The sequence below is a fragment of the Ceratotherium simum genome, chromosome 34 (genome assembly GCF_057802395.1).
Source record: "Ceratotherium simum simum isolate JZ-2026a chromosome 34, ASM5780239v1, whole genome shotgun sequence".
Taxonomy (NCBI): domain Eukaryota; kingdom Metazoa; phylum Chordata; class Mammalia; order Perissodactyla; family Rhinocerotidae; genus Ceratotherium; species Ceratotherium simum.
In genome coordinates this window covers 5,859,662-5,883,439 of record NC_141933.1, presented here as the reverse complement: position 1 = coordinate 5,883,439, position 23,778 = coordinate 5,859,662, and the positions used below count along the sequence as shown (strand labels likewise).

At 63.0% G+C, this 23,778-nt stretch overlaps 3 protein-coding genes across 14 annotated transcripts in view; 2 read left to right on the top strand and 1 right to left on the bottom strand.

Moving 5' to 3' along the window:
- Positions 1-854: 854 nt before the first annotated feature.
- Positions 855-5,011, top strand: NDUFS8 (NADH:ubiquinone oxidoreductase core subunit S8). Of its 3 annotated transcripts, none has more exons than XM_004437727.3 (7): positions 855-940; positions 1,997-2,054; positions 2,144-2,194; positions 2,717-2,806; positions 2,898-3,070; positions 4,614-4,742; positions 4,828-5,011. In XM_004437727.3, exons 2-7 carry the CDS (start codon positions 1,997-1,999, stop codon positions 4,957-4,959), a joined length of 633 nt encoding a protein of 210 aa, XP_004437784.2. In that variant the 5' UTR covers positions 855-940; the 3' UTR covers positions 4,960-5,011. The 3 variants fall into 3 exon arrangements, with proteins under 3 accessions (XP_004437784.2, XP_087278670.1, XP_087278671.1); XM_087422544.1 differs by lacking the exon at positions 855-940 and adding an exon at positions 1,320-1,468; XM_087422545.1 differs by lacking the exons at positions 855-940; positions 2,898-3,070 and adding an exon at positions 1,324-1,468.
- A 2,356-nt stretch (positions 5,012-7,367) lies between these two features.
- On the top strand, positions 7,368-19,688 carry TCIRG1 (T cell immune regulator 1, ATPase H+ transporting V0 subunit a3). 3 transcript variants are annotated; one of them, XM_004437728.3, is made up of 20 exons: positions 7,368-7,524; positions 9,876-9,996; positions 10,368-10,446; positions 11,337-11,557; positions 11,647-11,732; positions 12,050-12,176; positions 12,258-12,340; positions 12,531-12,624; positions 12,724-12,936; positions 13,515-13,659; positions 16,581-16,720; positions 16,796-16,953; positions 17,028-17,118; positions 17,654-17,772; positions 17,852-18,065; positions 18,410-18,538; positions 18,715-18,819; positions 18,895-19,012; positions 19,269-19,446; positions 19,524-19,688. In XM_004437728.3, exons 2-20 carry the CDS (start codon positions 9,880-9,882, stop codon positions 19,600-19,602), a joined length of 2,496 nt encoding a protein of 831 aa, XP_004437785.1. In that variant the 5' UTR covers positions 7,368-7,524; positions 9,876-9,879; the 3' UTR covers positions 19,603-19,688. The 3 variants fall into 3 exon arrangements, with proteins under 3 accessions (XP_004437785.1, XP_087278658.1, XP_087278659.1); XM_087422532.1 differs by lacking the exon at positions 7,368-7,524 and adding an exon at positions 8,288-8,722; XM_087422533.1 differs by lacking the exon at positions 7,368-7,524 and adding an exon at positions 8,755-9,500.
- A 2,138-nt stretch (positions 19,689-21,826) lies between these two features.
- CHKA (choline kinase alpha) overlaps positions 21,827-23,778 on the bottom strand; it is a 54,050-nt gene continuing 52,098 nt past the window's right edge. For 4 of the 8 annotated variants that reach the window (XM_087422535.1, XM_087422541.1, XM_087422538.1 and 1 more), the window contains one exon: positions 22,852-23,058. In XM_087422535.1, the coding sequence (XP_087278661.1) occupies positions 22,999-23,058 (60 nt within the window). In that variant the 3' untranslated portion in view covers positions 22,852-22,998. Of the gene's footprint in view, positions 23,059-23,778 lie in introns of all 8 variants that reach the window. The other 4 variants (XM_087422537.1, XM_087422534.1, XM_087422540.1 and 1 more) reach the window with 2 other exon arrangements.

Genomic DNA, 23,778 nt, shown 5'->3' with positions numbered 1-23,778 from the left:
CTTCCCAAGGCTCATGGGACCAGGCCAGCCCTTGGCCGGAACCCCGTCAGTGGCTCCCTGTGGCCCACAAGTCTGACCCTTAACCGTCCTTGGGAGGCCCCTCGGCCTGTCCTTGTCCTCTCCCAACACACGTGACATGTCCCCGTCGGGAGGACCTCGGCACACGCGCTGGCATCCTCTCTCTGCCCTTCCTGGCCTGCCCAACTCCTACTCCCCTCCTCCAGGAAGCCTTCCCTGACTACCTCCCACTCCCCTAGACAGGCAGGCAGCCCCCAGGGACCCTCTGCCACACAATTCACAGGTTTGGTGGCTGTTGAGGGACGGGGCTCCCGAGTCATACAGATCCGGCTGCGGGGCAGGTGGCCGCACTTCACAGCTCTGTGGCTTGCGCAAAGCCACTAAACAAGCCCGTGCCTCCGTTTCCCTATCCGTAAAGAGAGAATAACAATCGTTCCTCCACACACGATTGCTGTGAGGACTAAACGAAGCTGGCTGAGTGCAGGCTTAGCACGGAGCAGGCACGGCTCCCGCGCGGAAACACCGCCGGCCGCGACTCGCGTCACCGCTATCACACACACCCCGCTTAGGCACAGCAGGTCGCCTCTAGCCCAGGGCGCCTGCTCCGACCCCGAGCAGCTTCCTAAACCACGCCCCGGATGTCCCGCCTCCTGTGGCTCGGGAGTCCTCGCTTATTGGCCTCTCCAATCCAACATGGCGGCGCTCAACACAACCTCAAGCGTCCGCTCGCCCTAGCCAATCAGAGGAAAGCTATTTCTGGATCCCGCCTCTTTCGGCAGCGCACTGGCCAATCAGACCACAGTATGAAGGATCAGCGCGGAAAAGGCGAAGCCGGCCAGGCCAATGGCAGCGACCCAGAATGTAGGCTCCGCCTCTCTGCGGACAGGCCGGTCGGCACGGGAAAGAGCGGCAGCGCTTCAAGGTGGGTGTTCAGGGCTCGGCTGTTAAGGCCGAGCCTGGGGGGCGCGGCGTCGGGGGCGAGTGTAGTGTCCCCCTTGGCCCCGCCGGTTCTGCGCCCGGGCTTCATCTCGGCCCGCTCACAACGCGCGACCCCTCTGTCCTTGAGCGTGCAGCGAGCGGACCGGGAAGATGGCATCTTCGGGGCGCATGCGCCGGCTGCGTCCGCGGGGTCAGAGGTCATGGGGAAGGTCGAGGAAGGTGCCGGGCTGGGCCACTGGCGCTGAAGTCAGTGGTCAAAAGAAATGGGCCCGCTAGAGGTCACAGGTCACGGGGCGGGGCACTTTTGAGCTCCAGCTAAGCGCCAGTCTCCGGGCTAAACCCTTGGCACGTATGAAGTCCATTCTCATGACCCCCATTTCACGGATGAGGAAGGCTCTGTGACCTCACCTGCCCAAGCTGACTGGGCAGGCAGGGAGATGGTTCCAGAAGGGCCTTGATGCTGGGGAAGGAATGTGATCTTGAGGATTTCCAGCAGGGAAGGGCTGGGAATGTAAAGGGAGGGCCCTGGCCTGGGTTCACGTCTGTTCCCACCCCCTAGTGTGTGACTTTGGGCAAGTCACTTAACAGGACTGAGCTGTGTCTCCTCTGTGCCTCCCTCGTGGGGGCCTCATAAGGACACAGTGACAGTGTGTGTGATGCCTAGCAAAGTGCTGGGCACAGTGGACTTTCCATAAATGCGGGTGGCCGCTAGCCGTGTTGTTTGGATCAGATTTGGGGAGGATGAATGGGGGAGGGGAGAGATGGGAGGCGGGAGCACTGATGGGGAAAGGAAGGAGGATGGAGTCTAAAGATTTTTTAGAAGGTGAGATAGATAGGACTTGGGGTCACAGGTAGCTGAGCTGGGTCAGGTTGGAGGGCTGGGGGGTGCTGTGCCTGGGGACAGGGAGGCCGTCTGTGCCTCTGAGAGGAATGGGGGTGAGGAGGGCACAAGATGACGCAGTGGCACCTGCAGTGCCAGAGTTCCTGGGAGGACGGGTCTGGGACCCACCCATGCCGTCCTCCCTCTCCATGTCTGCAGATGCACTGCCTGACCACACCCACGCTGTTCCGGGCCCTGGCCCAAGCCGCACGTGCAGGTAGGCCCGAGGGAGCCTTTCCTGGGCGCAGGGGAGCCCAGTTTCCCAGCAGAGGTTGCAGCTGCACAGTGTAAGCCATCTCCTTGCAGGGCATCCTAGTGGCCGGAACCTCCACAGCAGCGCAGTGGCAGCCACCTACAGTGAGTCCCGGGGCGCGTGGAGCCTCAGGCTTTCCTGATCATGGTCCCACCAGAGGCGGAGGCGGAGGCCTGGATTCTAGTCCTGGCTTTGCTGGGGGCGCCCCCTCTCTGAGCCTCAGTTTCCACTCTGTGAAACAATGGTGATCAAGATTGAATATGAGTCATGGGGGCAGAGTCCATCATTGCAGGGGCGGGGGCCTTCCCTGTGGCTCCACGGTGTATCTCAGAGCTCCCCCGTGTGGGACGGGGAGGGAGCTGCTGTCCCTCTTCACCTGGACCCCAGCGCCCAAGCCCCTTCCCTCCCACCTCGACTCCTGGGCTCAGACTGCCCAGGGCCAGAGGCCGGCCTTGCGGGGCAGGGCGCTGGCTGAGACCGGGAAGGTTTGGAGAGTGAGCATGCCTCCCGGGGGCGCAGCCGTTGCACCTGGAAGGAGGGCCGGGCCCCGTGTCTCTGAGCTGGATTCCTTGGGGAGGGGCTGCTTGAGCCCCCTGCCACCGCCTCTCTGCCCGCCTCCCCTGCAGAGTACGTGAACGTGCGGGAGCCCACGATGGACATGAAGTCGGTGACCGACCGGGCGGCTCAGACCCTGCTGTGGACCGAGCTCATCCGAGGTGGGCCCTGGGGAGAGGGGGGAGGCGGGCTGGGGTGGGCGCAGATGTGTCGGGGGGAGGAGCCCACGCAGCAGGCCCGTGCCGCCCACAGGCCTGGGCATGACGCTGAGCTACCTGTTCCGGGAGCCGGCCACCATCAACTACCCGTTTGAGAAGGGCCCGCTGAGCCCGCGCTTCCGCGGGGAGCACGCGCTGCGCCGCTACCCGTCGGGCGAGGAGCGCTGCATCGCCTGCAAGCTGTGCGAGGCCGTCTGCCCCGCCCAGGTGAGCCCTGCCCCAGCCCTGGGCCTGGAGCCGGGTCCCCTGCGGGGTGTGTGTCCCCGGGAAAGTCCCTTTCCCTCTCTGAGCCACTTCTCTCTTGTGCTTGGGAACCATGAGGCCACGCTGCCGGGCTGTCTTGGCGTCAGTGAGTCAGCGGGGTGAAGCGTCCGGGCCTGAGCTGGCCACGTGACACGTCTGGGTCCTGCCCTTGGGGTCTGGTCAGGGTCGTGACCCTGAGGGTCTCTGCTGTTCCTTGGACACAGCAAGTTCAGGAGCCCCGCCTGTGTGCCCGTGACCGGGCCAGACCCGGGGACACACGGCCGCGGCGAGGCCCTTGCCGCCCCTGGTTGCTGCTCTTTGAGCCTGCAGCGTTTGGTTCTGTTGGAGGGTCCCAGGAGGGCTGCCTGGGGTCAGGGAGTTAGTGTAGGGACAGAAGGACACGACTGTAGCTCTCTTCCAGACCCGTGGGCACACCAGCAGGCACCGTGTTTACTCACTGTCCACACAATGACCCCCTCCCAGCAGCTGCTCCAGGCCACGTCTCCGTGACTCAGGACGGCTCCTGTCCAAGTCCTAGCTCGTCTCTTGGACCCCTCCCGGGTCCTCTAGGCCGTGGGCTGTGGCCTTGATATGTCCAGTGCAGCCACCGACCTGGAGAACACAGGAGAGCCCGAAACAACAGCACAGATGACAGTCATGGCTTCCAGGTGCGAGGGCTGTCCCCGGACCAGGACTTATGTTATCTTGTGCCAAGCTCAGGACTTACATTATCTCATTTAGTCTTTACAGTAACTCTAGGAGGTAGATTATTGTCCCCATTTCTATAGGCACAATATTATGTATTTTAAGAGGCAGAAAGCAATGAGACTACCAGCCAAAGGTCCCACTGTGAGTGGTGGGCATTACACTCCTGGGGACATGTGAGGGCCTTTGCCATGCCCCTTAGAAGCTCACTTGTGGGAGGCCCCAGGCCACCCCTTCACCCAGCTGGCACATGGCACTTAGAGTGAAGGACCTGCCTTCCAGTCTGGGCTCTGCCCCTCGCTTGCTGTGTGGCTTTGGGAAGCCCCTCAGCCTCTCTGAGCCTCAGTCTTCTCACCCGTTAAATGAGGATAACCAGACATAACTGGGAGGGTTGTTCATCCCACAACCAACAGTGACTGAGCCTTTTTTCCTGGGTGAGACCCTGGGGGCTCCGGGGGCTGTAGTGAGCAGAGCAGGCAGCAGCCCTCCCTTCATGGGACTTACGTTCTCGGGCAGGAGGTCCCAGCAGTTAATAAATAAGAAAAACGTCAGCTAGGGCAAGCGCTAAGTAGAAGCTGACGTGACAGACATACGGGTGGCCTGCTGGGAGAGGAGTCAGGAACGACGTGTCCGGGCTGGGAGTGGATGATGGAGGGTCCACCCTGTAGGCCCCCGGTGCCTGAGCCCCCAGGAGGGGCAGGTGCGGGCAGATGCAGGGGTGAGAATGAACGGTGCGGGGGCCCCCTGTGCCCCGGGGCCGGGCCTGGCTGGCAGGTTGCAGTACCCCGAGCCGCTCCCCCAGGCCATCACCATCGAGGCCGAGCCGAGGGCGGACGGCAGCCGCCGGACCACGCGCTACGACATCGACATGACCAAGTGCATCTACTGCGGCTTCTGCCAGGAGGCCTGCCCTGTGGACGCCATCGTCGAGGTGAGTGGGGCCCGGGTGCGGGCCCGGGGTCGAGGCTCCTTGGAGGGGCCTGACGAGGCTGTGCCTGCACCCCTGTCCCCCGCAGGGCCCCAACTTCGAGTTCTCCACGGAGACGCACGAGGAGCTGCTGTACAACAAGGAGAAGCTGCTCAACAACGGGGACAAGTGGGAGGCCGAGATCACCGCCAACATCCAGGCCGACTACCTCTACCGGTGACGCCCCGCCCGCAGCGCGCAGCCCCGCTGCCCAATAAAAAGTTCTGATCTCCCCCGCCGCCTCTGTCATGATTCTCCTGGCCAGGCCGGGACTGCCGCAGCCTCCCGGCGGCCTGTGGATTCCTCCACTGGCCCAGGTCCCTCGGCGTGACCTGGCCTGGCCTTCCTGTGGGACTCTGGGACCTGTCAGGCCCTCCGCGTGCTGGGCCCCAGCCCACAGCAGCCCTGTTGCCCACACGTCTTCCTGGGCATGTTCCTTGAGGCTCAGCAGGCCGAGGGCAGCTCAGGTCTGCTGTTCCCATAATCCTGGGTGTCGGAGGGGTGGGCCTGGGCCTGGGCCTGCCCTCTCCTGAGGACCACCCACAACTAAGACCCTAAGGACGTGGAGCCTTGCAGGGCCTCAGGTAGAAGGACATCACATGGCAGAAACTCAGGCCACAGCAGCCTTGTTGGGGGGCAGGGGAGGCCTGCTCTGGGGTGGCTGTCACGAGGGGTGACACAGGCCCTGCTGCTCCTCAGCTGGCCTTGCCTCACCTCCAGCCACATCCGTTTTCCTCCCCAAGTTCCCCAGACCAGGCTGCTGGCTTGGCTTCTGCTGCTCAGGACTTCCTGCTTTGCAATCTCAGCAAAGTAGTGTGGTTCCCTCTGGAGTCACACACACGCCCAGTGATGGTGGAAATGGCCAAAAACAGCCCCCTTGAACTTGGCACTGGGAGAGGATTTCAGTACATGCTCAGCAGTGGGGAAACTGACTCAAGAGAGGTGAAGTGACTTGCCCAGGATCACACAGCATACAGCCAATGAAAAAACTAACTCAGGTCAGAGCTCTCGGGCCTTTGCCATCATTTCCAAAAGTACTTTTTACAAAACACTAATTTCCCCAGATGCTTCTTAGAAAGAAGAGGGGGAGGGTGTTCTCCGGACCAGTAAGTGTGGGAAATGCCCCAAGAGCCCTCTCCCCTCTGGGCCAGGCACTGCATGTTAGCACATTCAAGGCTCTGAGAAGGCCTGCAGCTGAGAAACCCAGCCTTTCCCCAGCTGGTTCCTAGGGAGCCTCTTATCACTGCTGACATCTGGGCCAGGCTGGGCCATCTGATGCAGAAATGGCCCGGGACTTGCTGGGGCCAAGGCTTTGGGGCCCCCACAGTCTGAGGAGCAGGGTACAGAGGTGAGAAGTGACTGCAGGACCCAAAGGGAAGCCCAGAGCCCAGGCCATGTCTGCGTGGCCAGCCTCTGCTAGTACTGGTGGCTGCGGACGCGGGAGCTCTGTAACAACAAGGCAGTCCCAAGAGGCAGGCCTGAAAATCCTAACTCCCGTCTGATTTCGCTTTTCCCGGACGTAACCAGCATGGGTGATTCGCACGGAGCCTGTATTTGTGCAGCGATAAATAGAATACTTGCATTAAAATGGGTCAGACCACACACAGCTCCTGCCTCGATTCCCTTACTGACACGACGGAGGCATTTCCATGTCAAGACTGCAGCTCCAACAGCATTTCGTAACACGACAGTTCCGTTTCCTCTGCACCTGGCAGTGTTGACCCGAGGCCTCCGCTGGTGCTCAGTCTGGATCTGTTGAGGGTCTCCCTTGGAAAGAGCCCTCCGGTGCCCAAAACGTGTCCCCCACTTTTCTGAGGACACTGATGCTGGCTGTGACTCAGTTTCCAGCCCCCGCTCTGGGGCTCCATTTGCCTACCCCTCCCCCACCCTTCAGAGGCCCTTGCAGTGTGGGGTTCAAGGGTCACCAGAGCTGAGGTCCCCTCGTCCCTCTGGTCCCCAGTGGGAACGGTCCTGGCCTGTCCGAAGTGCAGGTAGCTGGACAGTGGTGAGCCCCAGTTCAGGGGTGCTGGGACAGGGTGACTGGCATGGAGCAAGGTCACCAGACACCCTCAGCCGCAGGTGGACCACAGCACCTGCTGGGTGCGGGGCCCTGAGCGGAGCAACACGACCACGGCTTGGCCCTCAATGTCCTGCTGCCATTGAGGAAAGAGACCCAGAGAGGGGCAGCCACCCACCCAAGGGCACAGGGCACTGGGCCTGGAGTCCAGGCCCCTGTGCTTGATGGTCACGGACCGGAAGGCGTAAAGACCCGCTGTAACCGCGGCCTCACGCAAGGGGGTCCCAGGGCGGGGGGAGCGTGACGGCGACGCGCGGATCTTGAGCCCCCGATCCGAGTGCGTTGGGGTCCCACCAGCCGTAGGCCCAGCGAGCCCTGTAGGTGGTGGGGGTCCCGGCCCCAAGCCTGGAGCTGGGCCTGGGCTCGGCGCCTCCCCCCATTCCGGCCGCGTAGACGTGCGCTGGTGGCGCTGCTCCGCTTCCGTCTCCGGGCCTCCTCGCCCCACGGCCCCGAATGGGCTTCCAGCCTCGGGCCAGGAGGCCAGGCCGGCGCCGGGTGGCGGCCTCGCTCGGGCGGCTCCCGGGACCCGGCCGGGCGAGGGGAATCCCAGCGAGGGGCGGGGCTTCCCGGGCCCCGCCCCCCGGGGAAGTGAGTTGCGTGGGCGCCGCGGCCCGGAGCGCAGAGCACTGACCGCGGAGCGGAGCACCGGCGCGTGCGGCGGCCCCCGGGGTGAGTGCCCCCGCCCGGGTCTGCGAGCCCCCTGCTCTGGCCGCCACCCCCGCTTCCCCCCGCCTCGGGAAGGGGGTCCTGGAGTCCCCTCCCAACGGCGTCAGTGGACGCCCCTCAGTCCGCCGGCCCGCGGTGTCAGGCTTTGTCGGGGGCCACAGAGGCGACCCGGAGGAGGAGGAGGAAGAGGAGAATGGGTGTTAACAGCCGGCTAACAAAGCCTGCCTCTGTTGGGCCTGGTGGAGCTCCGAGCTTTCTCTGCTGCATCCTCCTTGGAGGCAGGGACCCATTCTACAGATGAGGAAACTGAGGCCCACCCAACTAGGAAGAGCTAGAGGCCAGCGGGGTCATTCCGACTCCAGAGCCCACCAGTCTGGAATGGGGGTGGGGGTAGACCCTCTCCTCCAGTCCAGCTCATTGCCGTGGGCCACGGGCTAAAGGGGAGGTCTGGTTGGTTCCTGGAGGAGTCTCCATTTCCAGCCTCCAGGGGGACCAGGAAGAGAGGGGCACAGAGTGAGGAGGGGCTGGAGTCAGGACCCTGAAAGCCACAGGACCGAGCACCTTCATTTGCTCTGCAGACCTGACTGGGGTGGCCCCTGGCTTGGACAGGGGCCAGGGAAGATGAGGGGTAGGGGGTGAGGCAGTGGGGGCCTCAAATGCCAGGGGAGGGGTCTGACCAGGTCCCTACACACCTGTGCTCCCCACAGCTCAGCCCACCCAAGGGACATGCCCAGGCCAGGGCCCTGTGAGTCAGGGACCAGGCTGACTTTGCCGCAGCTGCTGCTGTACCCCCTGGACCCTCAGACCTGGCTCCCTACAACCCCCAATTTGGCCAGCCCAGCCTTCGGGGTGCCCAGGGCAGAGAACAGCCCTCCCCTGAGCACATATTGTGTGCTGGGACTTCCAAACCTGCAGCCCCAGGGTGTGGCTCCTGCCCGGCTTGGCCACCTACTGACCCTCTGATCTTGGACCTCATCTCTCCAGGTCTCAGTTTACCCGTCTGTAAAACAGGGCTACAGGGCCCTCTCCCCGCAGGACTGCTGTTAGGTGTAAGTGAGATAGTATTAGTGAAGGGATTACAGGGGAGCTCTGGGTATTTTCGTCCTCTCTCCCACCAGGTCTTGTCTCTGCTGGGGGTGGCCAAGTCCCATTCACCTGAAGAGGAAGTGGAGGCCCAGAGAGGGCCAGAGACTCCCTCAAGGTCACACAGCCAATCACAGCTTGGGCAGGGCTGTGAGGCCCTCTGGGGATGGAACCCAGCCCCTCCTGTCCACCCTTCCCTGTCCAGGGCCCAGCCCGTCAACTGCCTCTGGGCCTTCTCTCCTCTCCCGGGCTGGGGATGGGGCTGTGTTCCCTATTTAGACTTAAGTAGACCAGGCCAGGGGGAGGAAGTGACCAGCAGGGTAGGCTCCGTTTGGCCCGGACAGCAGGCGGGGCACTCTGGTGCCTAACATCCACCCTCTCAGCGGGGCCCTCACCCGGGCCTGCCCCCCCACCCCAATTTGGGAGCTAAGGAAACTGAGTCCAGCAGAGGGGAAGTGGCTGGCCCGGGGCCCACGAGCAGCGGCTGGGAGTCCTGGCTTGTGGCCCGGCATCTGCAGGGCCCGTTGGAGGCCACCCCCGCCTTCCCCGGGACAGAGTTTGAGCAAGGCCCGGCCAGGCCCTTCCTGCCCATTTCAGTTTCCACAGTTTCACTTTCGTTGGTTTCGACACCTGGAAGGCGGTTCCCACTTCTCCCCACAGTGGCTGCTGCCAGGCAGCCCTTCATCAGGGGCCCCGGCCGGTCCTCTCTGCCCCCAGGGACCCAGTGGAGACCCCACCCCCTCAGCACACAGACACCGCAGGCAGGGAGGAGGAGGGCTCCAGCTGCCTTGGGGACAGGCCCCACCTCAGGCCTAGACAGACAAGGGCTCGTGGCCAGGGCTGTGGTAGTCAGGAGGCCGGCTGCTGGAGGCAGCCCTTGGCCTGGGGCCCCGAGGGTGAGTAGGATCCAGGGCGAGGGCAGGTCACAGGGACAGCAGGAGCAGAGGCCAGGTGTGAGAAGAGCCACTGTCTCCAGGAGCCACCAGGGGTGGGGGACGGAGGTCTCGGACAGGGCAGAGCCAGCTGGCAAAGAGCTGGAAATTGGGCCGTAGGTCAGGCTGTCGGCTCAGGCGGGCCAGGCTCCACTCCCACTTACTTCCGGTGTGACCTCAGCACCCATTCCAGCCCTCCTGGGCCTCAGTTTCCCCATCTGTCAGATGGGGGTGGTAGCAGTACCTTCCAGGATTCTGAGAGCTACGGAATGCCTACCTGGTAGGGAACTGTCTGTGGCCTGCCCCCGCCTGAGCGCCCACCCCGTGCCCGCCCCACAGGACCATGGGCTCCATGTTCCGGAGTGAGGAGGTGGCGCTGGTCCAGCTCTTCCTGCCCACAGCTGCTGCCTACACCTGCGTGAGCCAGCTCGGCGAGCTGGGCCTCGTGGAGTTCAGAGACGTGAGTGGGGCCGGGACGGGCGTGGGAGGGGGCCTCGTCCTTAAGTGTCCTAGATGGTGGACCATCTCCCCCCATAAGGGCCCCCGGCCCTGCTTGAATCCTGGCAGCCTCTGCCATGGATACTGTACTCTTCACGGCTGAGGCCACCCTGCCCTGACGTGGGGTCAGCCAGGCCTCCTTGGCCCTGCCACGCCCTCCCCGGGACACCTCAGGGTTGGTCTGTCTCCAGCTGGCACCTGGAGGTTCACGGTGTGCTTGGCACATTTTGGGGGAGGCAGCTACGGCCTGAGGACAGCCAGGCCTGGGCCCTTGGGTGGGGACCTCCCTGGCTCCCTCCCCAGAAAACTGACCCCTCTGTGCGATCACTACAGCTCAATGCCTCGGTGAGCGCCTTCCAAAGACGCTTCGTGACAGATGTCCGGCGCTGCGAGGAGCTGGAGAAGATCTTCAGTGAGTTGGCCCCAGGCCCACAGCCCAGGCAGGCTTCCTGGAAGAGGTGCCAGTCAAGCTTGGTCTGAAAGGAAGAGAGTCACCCAGGTGGAAGGCAGAGAAGGGAGGTCCAGGCCGGGCCCTACAGAGCCAGGACAGAGCAGCTGGGATCTGTGGGGTGTTCTTGGGAACAGGGCAGCCTTGGGGGAGCTGAGCAGAGGGCCCAGGCCAGGGCTGGCTTGGAAGGGCCTGGAATACCGCACGTGGGCCTGGGAGTTTGTCCTCTGGACGCTGGGAGCAGTCGTGGTTTCTAAGCAGGGGAGAGGTACAGACGGAGCTTTCTCTGCTGCAGATGGACTGGGAGGGGGACAGAGGCCAGGATCTAGGGTGGGGTGCCCCCAAGAAGCAGCTCCCTCTTAGACCCGGGCAAAAGGGACCCCTGCCCTGGGCCCCGTCTAGCATCCCCTCCCAGGAGGAGCATCAAGGGAACGAGCCCCCTACCTTCTCCAAGGTGGGAGCATGCAGCACGTTTGTGTGATGGTCTGTTAGCTTGATTGACAGCTTTTAGGTAATCAGGCAGGTACTGTGTGGACTTCCGTGCAAGTCCTCATCCCAGAGCCGAGGAGGCTGCTTGTGGCACCCAGGCCCTGGGCTGGGTGGTGGCCAAGGGACTGGGGAGGGAGAGCAGCCAGACCAGCTCAGAGGTAGGGGAGCGGACCTGCAGGATGGAGGTTGGGCCTGGGGTTTTTCTGGGGGTCTTAGACTCAGTGAATCAGTTAGCTGGTGGCCAGTGGAGGTTGGGTGGCATTTGGGATCCCCCATATGTTAGCAAGCCCTTGGCTGACACTGCCCACTAGCTGGTGGTGGCCCCTGAGTGGCCCCCCCCCCGACGCCCATTCCTCTGCACCCAGCCTTCCTGCAGGAGGAGGTGCGGCGGGCCGGGCTGGTGCTGCCCCGGCCTGAAGGGGTCGTGCCGGCGCCCCCGCCCCGCGACCTGCTGCGCATCCAGGAGGAGACAGATCGCCTGGCCCAGGAGCTCCGGGATGTGCGGGGCAACCAGCAGACCCTGCGGGCCCAGCTGCACCAGCTGCAGCTCCACTCGGCCGTGCTGGGCCAGAGCCACGTGCCCCCGGTCAGCTCCAGCCTGGGCTGAGGGGGGGATGGGGGCGGGGGTGCCAGGCCCCATCCGGGCCGGCGCTCACGGTGCCTCTCGGCTTGTAGTTGGCAGCCACCGACATAGAGGGGTCTTCAGAATGGACCCCCCTGCTCCAGGCCCCCGGGGGGCCACACCAGGACCTGAGGGTCAAGTAAGTGAGGGGCAGCTTCATGCTCTTTCCTGTCAGCCACTGAGACCCTGACCAACGGGGCCAGGCCCAGCCCAGCTCAGACTCCTTGTCCAGTGCTCTCCTTCAGCCGCCCTCAGATTGGCCCTGCCTCCTCCCTCAGGCCTGGAATTTTCCTTGCCCATGGGGGTTTCTCCTCTCTGGCCCTGCCTGGTGGGCTCCTGCCTTCTCCTGGGGGCAGGGCCAGTGTGCCTGGTTGACCGTCCTGGCGGGGGTGGCCTGGCTGGGGCGAGGCGGGAGGAGGTTGGAGGGCCCCCGCCCAGCCCTGCCTGGCGCGGCAGCTTCGTGGCAGGTGCCGTGGAACCCCACAAGGCCGCCGCCCTGGAGCGCCTGCTCTGGAGGGCCTGCCGCGGCTTCCTCATCGCCAGCTTCCGGGAGACGGAGCAGCAGCTGGAGGACCCCGTGACGGTGAGCGGGCTGGGGGGACCCTGGCTGGGGCGCCTCCTGGGCGGAGCCAGGACTCCAGGTAAATTGGACCCGCTCCGGCAGGGCGAGCCGGCCACATGGATGACCTTCCTCATCTCCTACTGGGGCGAGCAGATTGGGCAGAAGATCCGCAAGATCACTGACTGGTGAGCCCCCTGGGGGGCTGGCTGCCTGCTGCCCTTGTGCCCAGGACCCTGCATGTCACCACCAAGCCCACCTTGTCCCTCTCACCGGCCCTGCATGTCCCTGCACTGTGCCATGAGCTCCCTTTAGACTAAGCCGCCGCACAGCCCAGAACCCACCCAAGCCCCGCTCACGCCCCCCTGCCCCCACCAGCTTCCACTGCCACGTCTTCCCGTTCGCGGAGCAGGAGGAGGCCCGGCGCGGAGCCCTGCAGCAGCTGCAGCAGCAGAGCCACGAGCTGCTGGAGGTGGGCGCCCTGGCCTGGCTGGACGCCGGCATGTCCCCACCCGCTGCCCTGACCCCCACCTGCCCCCGCCCGCTCCCCTGACCGCCCGCTCTGGCCTAGGTCCTGGGGGAGACGGAGCGCTTCCTGAGCCAGGTGCTGGGCCGGGTGCAGCGGCTGCTGCCGCCCTGGCAGGTGCAGATCCGTAAGATGATGGCCGTGTACCTGGCTCTCAACCAGTGCAGCGTGAGCGCCACGCACAAGTGCCTCATCGCCGAGGCCTGGTGCGCGGCGCGCGACCTGCCCACCTTGCAGCAGGCGCTGCAGGACAGCTCGGTGAGCCGCTGGGGTCTCCGCGCCCCTGCCCCAGGCAGACGCCAGTGTCCCCCACAGCACACTTCCCGTTCCCGGCCGTGCCTCTGCAGGGGCTCCCCCTCCTCCGAGGAGTCTGCCCTGACGGCCTGGCCCAGCAGGCCCTCCCCCTGACTTCCCAAGGCCCCTGGGATGGGCCATCGCCCCCTGGAGGCTACACGGGGCGTTAAGTCAGAAACCAGGTTCAAATTCAGGCTCCTCATCTGAGAAAGGGGTGCGATGACCCTGCCTCCAAGGGTCGCTGCAGTGTGCACAGACCACACTGCTGGTGCACAGTGCGTGCTCCCCTGTGGCAGTGGGGCTCCCCATGCTGGGCCATCTGGAAGGGCAGTGGCATCCTTCGGTTCCCCAGGCTGATCCCTACCTCTCCCTAAATCCCCCGAATTGGGCAGGTGGGGGTCAGTCTGTTTCACAGGAGGGAGGGGCTGCCCCGGGTCGCTGGTGCGCCCCACCTCTAACTGGGCCTGGCTGGGGGCCCTAGGGTCCCCGGAGGCCCCGCCCCCAGTCTCACCTGTCTGTCTGTCTGTCTGCCGGGGGCCCAGAGCGAGGCGGGCGTGAGCGCCGTGGTTCACCGCATCGCCTGCCAGGACATGCCCCCCACGCTCATCCGCACCAACCGCTTCACGGCCAGCTTCCAGGGCATCGTGGATGCCTACGGTGTGGGCCGCTACCAGGAGGTCAACCCCGGTGAGAGCCACAGCGCCCCACCGCCCGGCCCTCGGGGGGCTCAGGGAGGGGGGCTGCGTCTCCACTGGGCCTGTCCCGCGCTCTTGAGATGAGAGGCACGTGCCCTTTCATGCCCTTGGCGGGCCCAGTGTGGGGGCTTTCTTTATCCCCAGCAAACCCCTGTTTGTTAAGTTTACAAGGGAGCCAGCGCAGGGTTGTGCAGAGAACAGCGGCTTTGCAGTTGGACTGCCCCAGGGCTGAGGTCTGACTCCCTCACCTTGAGAAGTGTCTTAGCTTCTCTGAGCCTCAGTTTCCTCATCTGTACAATGGGGATAATAACGGCACAGACCTCAGAGCAGTGCTGGGAGTGTTGACGATCGTCAGAGTTTGCAGACCAGCAGTCCGTGAGGCCGAGGTCAGCCCGCAAGGTGTTGCGTTTGGCCTCACGGTGTTTTTTAAGAAGTTTGAATTGGGCGCTGACTTAGGTGGGGTTTCCCTAGAAGCTGACACTGAGATGGGGACTCTGGTGTGAGTGGTCTGTTAAAAGAGGTGGTCCCGAGAGAAACCAGGAGGGGACCACAGGGCATGGGGGGGCGGGTGGGGGGGGAGAAATGGGGGAGGTGGGGAGTTGGGGGGGCAGGTGGGGAGAGGAGAAGCTGAGGGGGAGGGGAGAGCTGAGCAGGGCCCGTCTCACAGGAAGTCTGGGGCATGACCCTGCAGGGGCTCTGGAGCATAAATGACACCTCGGTGCGTCCTTGAGGCCAATGTGCAGGGCTTTGACACCCACACCCACACCCGCAGTCATTGGCCAGCCCCCTCGAGGGTGGGCAGAGAGGCCGTCAGCTCACTGCCTGGGTGCTCACCCGTCTGGCAAGGCTGCTCCTCGGAAGGTGGCCCACTGGGGCTGCTGTCAGCAGAGCGTGCAGAGCTGGAGGGGTGCACAGAGCCGGCAAAGGAGGCTGCGGGCGCCTGGGCAGAGCATCAGCGTGTCTGCCACGGGTGCCGATGTTTAAAACTGGAGTTTTTACAGAAGTCTGCATTTTACCCAGACTTTCACAAAAAGAGAGATTTGGCAACATGGCGCCCACCCCCAACAGGCTGGAGCTGGGTGGTGGCAGCCCCTCCCATTGGCCCGTGCCCATCCCTGGGTCCGGGCTGTGGCTCCTGCTTGGCCCCCCACGTGCTCAGCAGGAGCTGGCTCTCCTCCCTCCCCAGCCCCCTCTGCCCACGAGGCCTGTGGTGCCTGGTCTGTCATCCGCCCGGTTCTTCTCCCTCCAGACCCCACTGTCCCTGCAGCAGGCTGGCTTCGGGCTGGCCAGTGGCCCGGCAGCCCCGAGTCACCACTGGGGGCCACAGGGGGTCTCTGGATGAGCCTAAAGAATGGGTGTCGGAGTGAACGGTGGTGGGGTCCCTTTCAGGAGGGGACTTAGTCACAGGCCAGGGAGGGGTCCTGCCTCACCCAGTGGGCAAGAGGCAGGGTGTTGGGGCCCCCAAGGTGGTAAAGGCAGGACGTGACGATGGAATCTGAGGCTGTGTGGGCCGTGACCAGGGTCACCCGTGGTCCTCTGGGGCCTGCCAACCCTGCAGGCCCATATCCTGGAGCTTGATCTGGGCCCCCACCCGGTTTCACCTGCCCATAGTGCCTCTGCATTAGCAGATGCCACTCCAGTTGGAGCAAGCCCCATCACAGGTAGCCACGGTTGATGATGTGCTGCCAGCTCTCGAAGCAAGAGCTTTGGGAGGTAGGAGCTTGCTGGGCTGCTGTAACTGTAACAAAGCACCACAGACGGGCAGCTTACACGGATTGATTGTCTCCCAGTCCTGAGTCCTGGAGGCTGGACGTCCGAGACCCAGCTGTGGGCAGGGCTGGTTCCTCCTGAGCCCTGTGGGGGAGAATCTGTTCCAGGCCTCTCTCCTTAGCGTGCAGACGCCGTCCTCATGGGGTTCTCCCAGGGTGTGTGTCTGTGTCCAAATTCCCCCCCCCCGCTTTTTTTTTGTGAGGAAGACCAGCCCTGAGCTAACATCCGATGCCAATCCGCCTTTTTTTTTTTTTTTTTGGTTAGGAAGACTGGTGCTGGGCTAACATCCATGCTCATCTTCCTCTACTTTATATGGGACGCCACCACAGCATGGCTTGACAAGCGGTGCGTCGGTGCGCGCCCAGGATCCAAACCAGGGAACCCCGGGCCGCCGCAGTGGAGTGCACACACTTTACCGGCTTGCGCCACCGGGCCGGCCCCAAATTCCCCCTTTTTATAAGGACACCAGTCGTGTTGGATTAGGGCCCACCCTGTTGACCTCACTTTTACTGGATTACATCTGTGAAGACCCTATCTCCAAATAAGGTCACTTCCTGAGGTCCTGGGGGTGAGGACTCCAACATATGTCTTTTGGGGGGACACAATTCAACCCAGGGCTGTGTGTTGCAATCCTAACACCCACAAGGAATTTTTCCCATTTTACTGAAGAGACACTGAGACCTCAGGGGTTAAGTGACAAACTCAGCCTTCTGGAACTTGCCATGTGTCAGCCAGGACTGCCACTGCGCTCTCTGTTCTTTATGTGTTTCTGCTTAAAGCTCTTCTCGTAAATGATAACAGCTCTGACTGCTAGCTTTAGACCGAGTGCTGTGGTGCACCAGGTACTGCCCACCGATAAACCCATTGATCATAGCCCTCTGAAGTGGTAGTCTTGTTATCTCCATTTTACAGATGGAGAAATGGAGGTTCAGAGAGGTTAAGTCACTAGCCCAAGGTCACACAGCTAGTAAGTGGCGGGCTCTTGAAAGCAGGCCAGCGGTGTGGAGTGCCTGCCTCCCACACACCACCTTCGCATTTCCTGGGGCCCCAGAGCCTGAGTTCGGAGCCTCTGTGGCGTCCTGGACAGAGGGATGTGGTTTCTCCACGGGGTCCTGGCTGACCACACAGCTCCTCTGCCCGCAGCGCCCTACACCATCATCACCTTCCCCTTCCTCTTTGCCGTGATGTTCGGCGACGTGGGCCACGGGCTTCTTATGTTCCTCTTCGCTCTGGCCATGGTGCTGGTTGAGAACCGGCCAGCTGTGAAGACCGCGAAGAACGAGGTGAGGGGCGCCTCGGGGTCCTGGCAGGGCATGGCGGGGTGGTGGCAGGCAGTCCCTCATGGTCCCCACCCCCAGATCTGGCGGACCTTCTTCGGTGGCCGCTACCTGCTCCTGCTCATGGGCCTGTTCTCCGTCTACACCGGCTTCATCTACAACGAGTGCTTCAGCCGCGCCACCGTCATCTTCCACTCGGGCTGGAATGTGACGGCCATGGCCAACCTGTCAGACTGGAGGTGAGGCCCAGCTGTGCCCACCCTGCCGCCCCGCTGTCCCCCGCGCCCCTGACCCCTGCCTGCTGTCGCCACAGTGACGCGTTCCTGGCCCAGCACCCGCTGCTCGCCCTGGACCCCAACGTCACCGGCGTCTTCCGGGGACCCTACCCCTTTGGCATCGACCCTGTGAGTCCTGGCCGCCGGCGTGGGTGGGGCAGGCAGGCAGGAGGGCGGTCCTCCAGCCACCGCTCCACGAGCACCCCCTGGGTGCCAGGCCCTGTTCTGGGTGCGGGAGGCGTGGGGACCCTGCCCTGCTGGGCCCACTGCGGCCACTTGGAAAAGCAGAGGAGCGAGTGTAACGGGGCAGCCCTCAGGCCCCTCTGCAGCCCCCTCTGTGCCGGGCACTGTTCTGAGCCCCATATGGGAAATGACGTGTATTTAGTTGCTGTGACAACTCCATGAGGTGCACATTAGCGTTGTCCCCACTTTACAGACCAGGACGCTGAGGCACGGGAGGTTGTGTGCCCAAGGTCACCAGCTAGGAAGAGCTGGGGTTTGGGCCCATGTTGTCTGGCCCAGTCTGTGCTCTCAGCCATTCCCCTCTGCTGCCCGACGGGCAAGTGACAGCTTGTGCCGAGGCCCCAGAGGGGACAGACAGGCTGAGGAGAGTGACTTGGGCCAGGAGGCTCCCGCGTGACACCCACCCCTCCCGCCACCACAGGTCTGGAGCTTGGCCGTCAACCACCTGAGCTTCCTCAACTCTTTCAAGATGAAGATGTCTGTCATCCTGGGGGTCATCCACATGGCCTTCGGGGTGGTCCTGGGAGTCTTCAACCACCTGTGAGGGCCCTGGCATTGGGGGGTGCCGGGTGGGGCAGGGCCAGGGCAGCCCAGTGACCCGGCCCTCCTCCCACCCCAGGCACTTTGCCCAGCCGTACCGGCTGCTGCTGGAGACCCTGCCCGAGCTGGTCTTTCTGCTGGCGCTCTTCGGCTACCTTGTCTTCCTGATCGTCTACAAGTGGCTGTGCGTCACGGCTGCCAGCGCCGCCTCGGCCCCCAGCATCCTCATCCACTTCATCAACATGTTCCTCTTCTCCCGAAGCCCCACCAACCGGCCACTCTTCCACGGGCAGGTGGGACGGGGCAGGGGAGCGGGCTCTTACCTCCTCATGGGGTCCTCTGGTCACCGGGCCACTCGGAGCTGCAGGATCCTCATTTGAGAAACGGGATACAGGCCTGAGGCCGTGAGAGGGAGGTCGGGGGACAGTGCGAAGCTCCCAGCGGGGGTGGCACACAGTGGGAGCTGGAAGCCTGGGGCCCCTTCTCCGCCAGAAAGATTTCATACAGGGTGATGTCCCTGCTTAGTGAGGGGCCCTGGGGGAGAAGTGGGCTGCTGGCTCCCTGGGCCCCGGTGAGTCGTGTGGCCCGCGCCGGTGTGCGGCTCGCAGGGGCCCCGACTCTCATCCCTGCCCTGCAGGAGGTGGTGCAGTCCGTTTTGGTGGTCCTGGCCCTGGCCATGGTGCCCGTCCTGCTGCTCGGCACGCCCTTGTTCCTGTGCAGGCAGCACCGCCGCCACTCGCGGAAGAGGCTGGCCGGCCGACAGCCGGTAGAGGCCGGGGGCATGCGGCGGGAGGGCTGTCCGGGAGGTGGGGCCGCTGCCAGGCTCTGACCGCACCCTCGCTTCCTCGCGGGCTCCCGGGTGGCTGTGAGCGGCAGTTAACGGGCGGTGTGGGCCCCACGTGGGGCTGGAGCCTGCTGATGCTGCCTGCTCCCCACCCCCAGGATGAGGACCAGACCGGGCTTCTGGACTCACCTGACACTACTGTGGCCAGCTGGGGCTCTGATGAGGAGAAGGCAGGGTGCCCGGGGGACCACAAGGAGGCTGAGGTAGGCGTTGGGCCGTCCTGAGTGGGGGGTGGCTGCCGGCCCGGCTTGCCCCTCACCTCTGCCCACCCCCCCCAGTTCGTCCTCTCCGAGGTGTTCATGCACCAGGCCATCCACACCATCGAGTTCTGCCTGGGCTGCATCTCCAACACGGCCTCGTACCTGCGTCTCTGGGCCCTGAGCCTGGCCCACGCCCGTGAGTGACCTGGCCGCAGTGGGTGGGCCGGCCACAGGTCATGTCCTGGCTACATCTCACACACACACATACACAGCTGCTGGCTGGGGGGCCTGGGCGGGTCACTTCTCTGGGCCTCAGTATCACTTTCTGTAAAGTGGGGTTGTTGGAGGAGGCCGCCCACTGGCCCCATAGGAAAGGGGGCCTTCAGGCTGTCCAGGGGGCTGGGTGGGCATCCCCACACCCCTGGTCCCCACTGCCCCCCCTTCGCCCACAGAGCTGTCGGAGGTCCTGTGGGCCATGGTGATGCGTGAGGGCCTGAGCATGGGCCGCAAGATGGGCGTGGCGGCCGTGGTGCTGGTCCCCATCTTTGCCGCCTTCGCCGTGTTGACCGTGGCCATCCTGCTGGTGATGGAGGGGCTCTCAGCCTTCCTGCACGCGCTGCGGCTGCACTGGTGAGCTGCCCACCTGCTGGCCCGGGCAGCACGTGGTGAGGGGGGCTTCCCCTCACCAGCTCTCCTCTCACCCCCAGGGTGGAGTTCCAGAACAAGTTCTACTCAGGCACTGGCTACAAGCTGAGCCCGTTCACCTTTGCCATGGAGGAGGAATAGCGCCCACCTGTGGCCATACCCACAACCCCCACCCTCACCTCACCTCACCGAGGTGGGAAAGGAATAAAGAGGAGGAAACCCAGGAACCATGTCTTGGTCCAGTGTGGAACGCCAGGGGCTGGGGAGGCCAAGTGTGGCAGAGCCTGGGCTGGCGTCAGAACTGGCAGGGCCCTGGGCTCTGGGGCGGGCTGCTCCTGCCCCTGTGAGCCTTTTTCAGTTTCATGGACCCTATGCCAGCCTCTATGCCTATCTCCTTTATACCCTCCTTTGCAGCTGAGGTTGGTGTGGGGTGCAGGAGGGTGGGAGGCCTGGTCTAGGATCTGGGGCCTTGATAGGTTGGGGAGAGGACCCATGAGCACATCCGCAATAATCCCAGACTCTTGAGCAGAGGAGCGGGGCAGAACTAGGACCAAGGAGGGATGTTTCCAGCACATTCTAGCTAACAATGAGTGTTTTCCCAGGCTAGGCCAGAGGGAGTGAGTTCCCTATCCTCAGGGGTGTGCAAACTGGCTGTAAGAGAATGCTTGGGATACCCTGGGTGTGGAGGGTGGTGCTGGCACGAACTGGCCTATGTTCCCATGACCCCGAGCTGGTGCTGGCCCCAGGCACTCGATGCTCTGAAGCAGAGAGCAGCCTGGGACACCTGAGCCTGACCCGGCACTCTACGCCGGGCAGTGGTGTCACACACACCCGAGGCGACTGTCTTGCAGAGAAGGGCAGGGGCTGTCCAGGCCAGTCCAGGAACTGCCTAGGGCCCCGAGGGTCAGGAAGAGAGCTGAGCCGGACTCCAGGCCCTGCCTCCCTGTCACTGGAGGCTGCAGTCTCTCCCATCCCTCCCAGGGTAGGCAGTCCTGCTCCCCTGAGGCTGTCCTTCGGCAGGTCTCTCGGGCCTGGGTCCCACCACCAGCTGGGAGGCAGAGCCAGCGCTTCTCAGAGGTCTTGCTCTGTCTGGCCAAGGAGCTGCAAAGTGGTTCTTCCGGCTGGAGGCCCCGGGAACAAAGGCCGCTTTGAGGCCAGCGACACCCTGGGCACAGCAAGCGAGTGGCTTGGCCACATCACTGGCTCTCATCTGGCCAGCCGCTTGAGGATCCTCTCCCTCGGGTCTGAGACTGCCCTGCTCAGGGCCCCCAGATGCCGGGCTGGGGTCCAAGGGGCTGCATGTCCATCCCACATGCGTGGTAGAGACTTGACTCCAAGAAACACTGACTGCAGTGTCTGTCTGGTTGGGAACAGAGGAAGCTGTGCGTGGGCCCCAGCAGGGCTGCAGATGGATCTGGACTGAGCCCAGGGCCCTAAGCCTAACACCAGCTCTGGGCAGAGCCCCACAGGTGGGGATGCTGGCAGAGGGACCCCGAGCAGCCATCAGGGCTGAGTGTGTGGCGTGTTGTTGGGGGAGGCAGCTGTGATCCCAGGCAGACGTCGGTTGGCCCTGCTCTGCCCTGACGCTGGGACGCTGGCAGCCTGTCTGCAGAAGTCTGGTTGCTGTGGGACCAGCACAGGCAGAGGCACTGGAGGGGGCGCTCTTGGGACCCGGAGGCCAACATCAGGAGACACGGGAACGGTGGGTCACCGGCACTGGGGACAGGCCTGATCCCTGCTCACGCGGGCTTATGGTCTAATGCAGGAGACACCTGAGCGAACCAATCAGAATTCCAGGAAAAGCAGCATCTAGAGGATAAAAGTGATGGGCCGGGGCGGGGGCTGTGGACGGACTAGGGAACCGCCTTAGATGAAGGCGTGTGGAAAGGCCTGAGCGGTGACTTTCTGAGCTCACCGTGGAAGCATGTGAAGGAGCCATCATGTGAAGACCCGGCCCCAGTGCACCCCGGCCAAGGGAAGCGCGCGTGAGCCGGCATCTTAAGGAAGAGCGCGGCTGCAGCGGAGGGGCTGAGGCCGGCAGGGCTGAGGAAGGAGTGGGGAGCTTCGCTCTAAGTGAGAGCTTACGCAGGACAGCAGTGTCGTCGATAGCTGAGCTATCCAAACACCTTCACCTGGTCCAGTCTGAAACGTCCAGCAGGGTGAGCGATGGCACGTCTCCCGCCTGCCCTGGCCCAGCCGCTCAGCTTCCTCCCAGACACACCACTGTTCCCAGCTGCTTCCAGGTCCTCCCAGAGCTCCAGACAGCCAGGGAGCAGCAGGAGCTGCGTGGACGCACTGGGAGCCTTCCGGAGGCACAGTAAGGTGACAGGAGCCCCCAAGGACACACCAAGGGTGACAGCTAAGGGTGGGTTTTTACTTTTATTGTCTGTATAGTACAGTCTCTGTGGGAGCAGAAATGTATGCACAAAAAACAATTCAAATAAGAGTTCAGAGATAAAAAAAAGAATGTATCCCAAGGACATGAACATGTCTGGATTTCACAGCTACGCTCTATCCATGCCTCCCAACCCACGTACAGGCTGCTTTCCCACCAGTGACCACGTCTGGGACATCGGGGCACTGAGGGCGGGGAGGGCTGGCCACCAAGAGCCCAGACCAGGGTTCCCCTGTCCCCGCCAGGCACACCAAGGCCCCGGCGCCAGGGGCAGCACGAGGCTCCGAGGGGCCCTGGGGCAGCCAGCATGTCACAGATGTCCTGGCTCCAGGCTGAGCAGAGGTGGAGGAGAAAAGCCTGCAGACAGTGGGACAAAGGGAAGGCAGACAGGAGGCATGTGTCTGCACGTCCCCAGGCGGCCCCTTGTCCAGCCGTTGGCCCTCTGTGGCTGCAGCTCACCACCTGCCTGCAGCTGGGGTTAAGAAAGAGCATCCAGTTAGGGTGAGGTTCGTCCGCATGACAAAATATGTACTACAGGTCCGAGCAGCAACATTCATGTGTACGCAGACGAGAGCTCGCGCCCGTCACGTGCAGTCTGCTGTCTCAAGTGTCAGCCATTTGGACCAAAGGGTGAAGGAGCAGCTTCCGGAGACTTGAGGTCGGGCCGCAGAGCGAGGTCGCAGACTGTCTCAGCTCTCTCGCCGCCCTCGGGAGCGAGCAGTGTCCACACGCGTGGTTCCTACAGAGAGCCTCGTCACAGTGTTCACCAGCGCGCCAATGAAAATCCTTTGGAAATCAACATTAACCAAAAAAAGAACCCACAGTAACAGTTTGCCACATCTCACTGAGCCTCAGGCCCCAAATGTGAGATGCCTCCTCTAGATGAAAGGATTCTGACATACTGCACTATTGCACTATGTTTCTGCCTCCCCATCTCATTCCAGGGTCCTAGTGAAATTGTAAACAAGATAGGGAAGAAATGTTACTCAATTTTAATCCAGTCTTTCGTATGATACACATCTGTGTTGGGCAGAGAGAAGCCAAGCCCTCCTGCCGCAGGTACAGTAGTCGGAGCACAGAAGGGCCGCTGGCTCAGCCGCCCCCGTGCAGGCCAGGGATAAGTGAACCAGGTCCTCCCACAGTCACACCCCGAGCTTCCTCTTCTGGTCGAAATAGGCATCAAACCGTGCTTGGGCGTAGTCCTAGGAGACATAAGGAAGATCAGCCTCACCAAGGGCTCCCGCAGGCCCAACGCTGCCCGCGTCCCGCCCAGGCCGCAGCACAGGAGGGAACAGCCGCTGCAGGTTGTCCAGGAACCGAGCCTGCTTTAGAGACAGTCTTCTCGGGCTGTCAGCACTGCTCACGGCCATCCCTCCATCTCAAAGGGACCTGGCCGGGTCCTGCACGCAGCCGGGACGCGCTGCACGTGTGGCGCTTCCTGGTGCGCGTTCTGCTTACCGGGAATGCTGCCGACACTGGCTGACGGACGTAACGAAGGGCCTTCTTCTAAAGCAAAAGGGCCCTGGGGCGTTAGCAAGTATAGAAGAAGGTGAAAGAAAGAAAGAAGGTGCCACCTGTTTTCTGGGAGCACCTGCAGCAGGATTACTAAGAATTACCAAGGGAGAAAACCTGGTTTGGCTTCTGTTTATTCTGGAACTGTCAGGCCACTGTACTGCTCTGGGTCTGGTGCCCAACCCTGTCCATGATGGACATGATCTCTTAAGGACCCACTCCAAATCGAAAAGTCTGCTATGCTAACTGCCAAGATTACAAAATCACTTTTTTAAAAACTTAATGTTGCAATATAATTTATATACCACAAAAATTAACTCATTTTACTGTATTTTGTGTGTGTGTGTGTGTGTGTGTGTGAGGATTAGCCCTGAGCTCACATCTGTTGCCAATCCTCCTCTTTTTGCTGA